This window comes from Agelaius tricolor, unplaced genomic scaffold (assembly GCF_023055355.1).
Source record: "Agelaius tricolor isolate 1412-34295 unplaced genomic scaffold, bAgeTri1.0.p SCAF_16, whole genome shotgun sequence".
NCBI classification, from domain to species: Eukaryota; Metazoa; Chordata; class Aves; order Passeriformes; family Icteridae; genus Agelaius; species Agelaius tricolor.
In genome coordinates this window covers 10193928-10200440 of record NW_027269276.1, presented here as the reverse complement: position 1 = coordinate 10200440, position 6513 = coordinate 10193928, and the positions used below count along the sequence as shown (strand labels likewise).

Here is a 6513-nt window from a genome sequence, read left to right as displayed (position 1 = left end):
CTTTGAATACTTTTTAATACACAGCAATGGTAGGAGAAATTGATTGTTACACTCAGAGAAGTTTATCTCAGCATTCCCAAAGCTCTGGGGCACTTTAAGTCCCGGGCTCCAGCAGGGCTGTGCATCCTGCCAGCACATCCCGGGCCGTGTCTGCGCGTGCTAGCCATTCCCAGGCCCTTTGTCTCCTCGCCTGGATGATACTGCTGCCATGGTGAAAAACAGAGGGAAAGAACAACAGGATATTGTCCCGTTCTGGTCTGTGTGCCAACTGTGACAAAATGTTGTTTTCTCCTTGCTTCGGGGATTCTTGTCGGCTTTTGCTTGTCTTTGGTGAGCCTGGAAACATTAAGATGTTTTTTAAATTCTTCTGGTTAGTGTGGAAACCTTGAGTCTCTGGGAGCAAGGTGGTGTCCCATGCCCTGGCACAAACGTTCCTGTCCTGGGGGATGATTCTCTGAGTCATGCAGAGGAAAAGAAGCGTTCTGATGTAAAAGACAACAGGAAGGCGTTCAGCACGCCGTGTGCCAGCAGGACACCTGCAGAGCTGCCGCAGGGTGGAAGTGAGCCACAGGCTGCATGGGGAGTGCTGAGAAAACTGCACGGCTGCACAAATCTGACGCCAGAGCAGGGCTCTATTTTTGGTCTCCTCTCTGCGTTTCTGACACCTGTAGGGACGCGTGAAGTGCACTGGAGACTTGTGCAGCACCTCCCGGAGCGGAGGAGCCGCCGCAGGGCATGGGAGCGCAGCGGAGCGTTCTTGCTTAGCCAACAGGACTAATTATAACCCAGGAATATGAACTGTAAATGTGCTGAAGCTGCCAAGACGGGAGCTGGGTGTGTGCCAGCGCTTGAATGAGGACACACCATCCTGTCAGGACTCTCCGGGAGCAGCAGGCAGCGCCGAGGTACGCACGGAGCCCCGCGCGGGGAGATGGACACACACACAGGGGTACGGCAGGAGGACGGTAGGCGCTCAGCTGGTGCTTGGGGATGGGCACAGGGTCCATCAGTCACTCTGCTTTCCGAATAGGTGATCTCTGTGCACTGACACACTTAAGAAAAGCTTCGCTTTGATGTGGTCTCGTTAACATGCAACAAACCCCAAAAATCCGCAGTTAATGTGAAGTGCTAGCAGAAGCTTTGACTTGTGCTTGTCTTTATGGTTGTGTGAACCACTGTCCCTCTCGGTGGTGGTAAAGACCATTGTGAGGGCATGAGGTGAAAAATTATAATTGAGGCAGATAATGAATTGTATTAAAACCACCCAGGACAAACTGGAATAATATAAGACATTCTGCAGAAATGTATCATATAGACTACTTAAAACAAAGGGGCAGACATAGCATGCTTTGAAAGATAAATCACAGAAATTTTAAAAATCTGCTTGAAGTGAGACATGATGAAATGTTAGAAAGCCACAAAAGTGAAAGAAATAGATGTGGTAATTACATAATTGTGGGACTACATAAGAAATGCCTATGAAGGAGGAAATGCCTATGAAGCTTATGCTGGTTTGCTGTGAAAGCTTTAGTGGGGGTTCAGAAAGACTGAATTGATGAAACTATACTGTTTAACTTCTGTTAAGCTGTAAGCTTCAAAAAAATAACAAAACTTTCTTTAACGAACAGTTGTGATATTGTTTTAATGATCTGGGGTATGAAAAATTTGATAGGAAAGGCTACTCTATAACCCAAGGCTTGCTTTCAACAAAGATACATTAAAAAAAAAAAGTCAGTAACTACTAAAAGTTGGGCTGTCTCCTGGCTTCATGCTACTTAGAGTCAGTGAGTTTCCTGGTTGTGTCTCCAGTTCAGGATTGCTTTGTTAATATTTTGATACATTCTGTCTGAAAAGCTCTAGCCTCAATAGTTGTCTTGCTGGTATGCAAGGCTTTTATTTTCTCTTTTAAGGGCTATTTGGAATTGTAGAAGGCTCTTTGCTTTGAGCGTTTTCCCTATCTAAGTAGAGTAACCATACATATGTAAGGCCTCAGTTTGTAAATGTTAGCAGATCAATCTGTTCAAAGCTGGTTTCTTACAGAACAGTAAAGTTTCATAACTTAAATTATTTATAAAAATAATTCATAAGTATTGCTTAGCTTTGTTTATAACCAGATCACAGACTGTAAAACAAGACTTGACTTAATTCTAGCACTGATTTAATCACATTTCTATAAAGAACTTCCAATACTGTCTGTAAATATGCAGAGTTCTTAACCCTGATTTGTGACGTGAACATAGTGATTTTAAATTGATGCTCCTCTCCTTTACAGGAGTGTTTAAGAATGCAACAGTCTTGGTTTAGTCTTAGGAACTGCCTATTGCTCAATAACTGTTACAAAACTTTGATATATTTTAATACAAATTTAAATATTAATCTCTTTGCAGGTATACTTATCAGATGCATTCTGTGATCTCTACCAGTGAAGCTGCACAAGCATTTCCTTTCTAAGCTCACTCTAGGAACTGTACTGTCCTTGTACTGCTCAAACTCCCAGAGAATTGCACTTAACAAGACCTTTTTACTGAGAAATATAATGACTGAGTTCCTGGTTTGTTTTAACTGGTGCAATGGTGAACAGCCCCCACCGGTAGGTAGATGCACAACTGCCACCCTTTATTGGATATGAAATTTTGTCTTCCAGTTACGTGGGAAACACTTTCATTGCTGTTGTTTTGATTAGTTTGGGCAAAGTAATGCAAAAGCTAAAACCAGTCCTGTTAAGCTATGTTTGAACTGTGTGTTCTTTGCCAGAAACTTCGACAGTGTGACTGTTTGCAGTTCTCAGGCCCTGACTTTCCAGCAGTAAAGAAAGCTTTTGCTGGTATTCAATTAGCAGGAATAAAAGTGACTTTCATAGTGTCCTACTGTGAACAGTCTGACACTTCAGCCTGCTTGCCATGAGGTGTCATTTGGGGTCAGTCCTGGCTATCTATTTTTATCTTGGCTACTTGTTTCTGGCTGAAGGCTGCTGATGTTTTCTGAATAGAGACCTAAGATATTTTATTTTCTCACAGAAGAGGCGCCGGAGACTGGACCGGAATATGATAGGAGAGCCCATGAACTTTGTGCACACTGCGCACATCGGGGCCAGGGAGATGAGCAGTGACTATTCCTCAGTAAGTGGGCACTCCGGGGGGGAGAGGCACACATCTCCCCTCAGTAACCTGCAGAGCAGGTAGCTAATAAAATACTAGGTAATTATAACACAGAGAAAAATCTTGAGGGTTTGTTTTTTTTTATCAATAGAGTAGCATCAGAACAGAACTGTCTTTTGGTTTGTAAATATGAGATACTGTGGGAGATAGACTGAGAAGGAAATGCTCATTTCCTCGGTATCTTTACACACTATGAGAACTTTTGGATGCAGATTCTATGGATGCACTTGATACTAGAACCAAATCACCTTAAAGTCAAAGCTGTGGAGGGTGAGGGATGTAAGAATAAGTGGATTTTGTATAGCAAAATGGATCTCAAACACTGACTTAAAATAGTATTTAACAGTCCTGGATTTAGTTATTATTTCTCCCGACTGTTGGGACTCAGCACTGCAAACATATGGCCCACCTGCCCTCTCAAATTGATGCCTTTAATAATTGCTCTGGCAACCAGAATTTATAAGATGTGTCTTTTAATAGGCTTTTTTTTTCCTAGGCTGTGTCAATTCAGGACCACATGAAGTCTAAAGGAGGCTACACAAATGGGACTTCTGCAACTGTTGAAATATAGGAAACTGAGAGAAAGCTGAAATCTGCTCTGTCTTATGAGGACTCCCTGGACTGAACTGTGCTTTCATATTCTCTAAAACCTTGTTATCATGGAGTAGGGACAGTACCTGAATTAAAAATAGGTCAGTACAAGCTTTGGTGTTCTTTGCACAATATCATCTGAAGGAGTTATTGTAAATTATCCTTAAAATGGTCTTTCATGGTAGTGTTGTAGTAACAACTGTAATTTGTCACTGTGGATGACTTCCTAGCTCTGTCCCAAAAGCTTCTCGAAGCTTTCATATCAGATGGGATTGGAGGTCAGTATGAATTGTCTGGGATTTTGGCATCTTTTTCTCCTCTCAGGAAATGCAGAGGACATTTAATTGGAAGGTATCGCATGATTTCACTTCTTACATGGGCTAAACTGAGTTGCTAAGTATGACCTTGTAGCTGTCAGATAACTTTGGACCTGTTTTTTAGATGCTTTACAACCTAATGCATAAATCTTTGGTATTTTTTAATGCCTTTTGATAGTGAATGAACTCTAATGTAGGATAGTTAGCTGAGTCTGCAAAACACAGTGAAACTTCTGCCTTGCCGAGATAACACTTTCGTATCTAAAAATGGAGCTTTTGCAAACATTCAGACTCTGAAATCAGACTTAGAGCAAGAGCTGTGTCCCTCAGTGACTGGGCTGCCTCCCATCCATGCACACACACAGTTACTGCAACACAGCTGATTGTACCTGCCAGTTAACTTCCAGTGGTGCTACAATATGGTAACAAGTGTGTGTTAGTTGTGCTTGACTGCCATTGAATTTTAAACTCAACACGTTTAAGATCCCTCTCTTTGTTACCTCTCTGTAACTGTAACCACACAGGACTTCAAGGGATATCTTGCTTGTCTTTCTGGCTCCTTAATTTCAAGACTGTCTGTCTTATATGAAATTAATCTTTTCTTGCATGTGGTGTAAGTGATATGGCCATTTGAAGGACACACATTTAAAGAAAATTTAAAGAAAATTGTGAAAAGTTGCAGGAGAGTATTAAATGGAAACAGCACTTTGCAGAGTTCCAGCACTTCATAAATATTTAAATAAATATCCATAAATATTTAGACATACTCAAACTACAGTTTATTACTTAGTTCTTATTCATCTTTCTATTAAGTGACATGACAAAACTGCTGAAGCAGGACTCGGTTTTAGTCTTACCCAATCACTGCCAATTGTTCCCCAGCTCAGAATTCTGTATGACTGCCATTGTAGAAACAGGAAATCTGCTTGCTCTCATGGGATTAACTAATTATGTGTTTAAATTGATGCCATATCAGCACAAGTTATGCTGGAAGTCAGCAAACTCTGCCCTTGCTCTCGGCAGAAGATCAGTTACGAACTTTTTTCCATTTACAAAAAATTATAGCTGTCAAATCTTTTAACTTGTATGATTCTGTTTCTAGTTGTGATACTTCCTAAATCTAGGCTGCTGGATTTGCTGAATTGTTAGGCTGCCTTTTCTGAGTATACTAGGGAACTTAAAACATGAATGGTAGCTCTGTGTTTCTGGATTTGTTCAAAAAAACAGCTTTTCCCCTCCCCCATATTTTATCTTTTAGGTTCAAAAAGGAAGAGGGAGTATTGCTTTCTGTAACAGCCAACAGCTGATCATAACATTCTGTAACCACATAAGAGAAATCTAATATCCATGTCTTGCTATATCCTTACCCTTGAATTAGAATGCACACCAAATTTTAATATATTTTAAAATTCGCATCGTTGACTGTACATTTAGCTTTTGCAAGTCTTTTACCTTTCTGTCTTTTAACTTGAGATATACTCTAACAGCCTAGTTAAGATACAGAGTTTAAAGAATCTAAATGCTGTATAGTGTTGAGGAAGCAGAAAGTGGCCAAGTTGTTTGAAAGAATAGATTCTAATTAATCTGCTATTATATAGAGTCAATGCATTCAGTTATCTATACCTGCCCAGAAAAAGTGGTGATAGGACAGTTGTCATGAAGAAAATGGGCTGTGTTTTGTGAACACTGTAAGAAAGCACGTTGAACAGGAGTTTGGGTTTCTTGAAGACCCATTCAGCAGATTTCAAATTAGTGGTATAACTAGAAATAAAGGAGTTGGTGAATATTTCAGTTCTTCTCTCTAAAAATAAACAAATAGAAAATTTGTTATTAAACACCTATTTAGAGAAAAATCCTAGTTTTGATCATGTAAACCAAGTAGCACTATCTGGTGTGAAAGTAACCTATTTTCATCAGACTATATAATATTATATAGGACCATAATAAAGTGCAACATCATTAAAAAGAAATGTTTTGCTAGTACATGAAAAGTATCATTACTTTTAAAAATCTAACAAACATAACACATGTCTTAGGGCTTAGGTATTTTTTGTTCTATATTTAGAAACCTTATGTACCTGTAATCTGTCATGTAACTCAGTATGAGTCTATCTTATGAGTTATAATAAATATGTTGAACTGGGCACTTGTACTCTTTTCATATTGTGGAAAATGTTGATACTTTCTCTGCACTGAAAACCTTTTGGTTAAGTGGATGGATCAGCATGGCTTGAACTTTTATTGCACAGAATGAAATTTCTCCACTAGAGAGCACAATTTTACATCGTCTTCTCTGTTCTATGCAAGCTCTTACTCCACTGTGGGGTTTGGTGGATTTTTGAGCTTGACTGAAATAAAATACAGAAATAATACCAATTGATCAAACTTTTTAATTTACATTGTAGGCTGTGAAGACCTTACATCAAGACAATCAAGAAACACTGCAG

At 39.7% G+C, this 6513-nt stretch overlaps 1 protein-coding gene across 3 annotated transcripts; it reads left to right on the top strand.

The window, feature by feature from the left end:
- Nucleotides 1–227: 227 nt before the first annotated feature.
- On the top strand, nt 228–6210 carry LOC139596848 (CDC42 small effector protein 2-B-like). Of its 3 annotated transcripts, none has more exons than XM_071441451.1 (4): nt 228–949; nt 2388–2590; nt 3018–3119; nt 3655–6210. In XM_071441451.1, the coding sequence occupies exons 2-4, from the start codon at nt 2537–2539 to the stop codon at nt 3727–3729; spliced, it is 231 nt and encodes a 76-aa protein (XP_071297552.1). In that variant the 5' UTR covers nt 228–949; nt 2388–2536; the 3' UTR covers nt 3730–6210. The 3 variants fall into 3 exon arrangements, with proteins under 3 accessions (XP_071297552.1, XP_071297551.1, XP_071297550.1); XM_071441450.1 differs by having other exon boundaries at nt 229–905; XM_071441449.1 differs by having other exon boundaries at nt 229–965.
- The last annotated feature ends 303 nt before the right edge of the window (nt 6211–6513 follow it).

What these genes read in the sequence shown, in the direction of transcription:
- LOC139596848 (XM_071441451.1), top strand. Translation starts at nt 2,537, where the DNA reads ATGACTGAGTTCCTGGTTTGTTTTAACTGGTGCAATGGTGAACAGCCC. An exon ending in ATGGTGAACAGCCCCCACCG is followed by an intron (nt 2,591 to 3,017) that starts GTAGGTAGATGC and finishes ATTTTCTCACAG; the next exon opens with AAGAGGCGCCGGAGACTGGA. An exon ending in TGAGCAGTGACTATTCCTCA is followed by an intron (nt 3,120 to 3,654) that starts GTAAGTGGGCAC and finishes TTTTTTTCCTAG; the next exon opens with GCTGTGTCAATTCAGGACCA.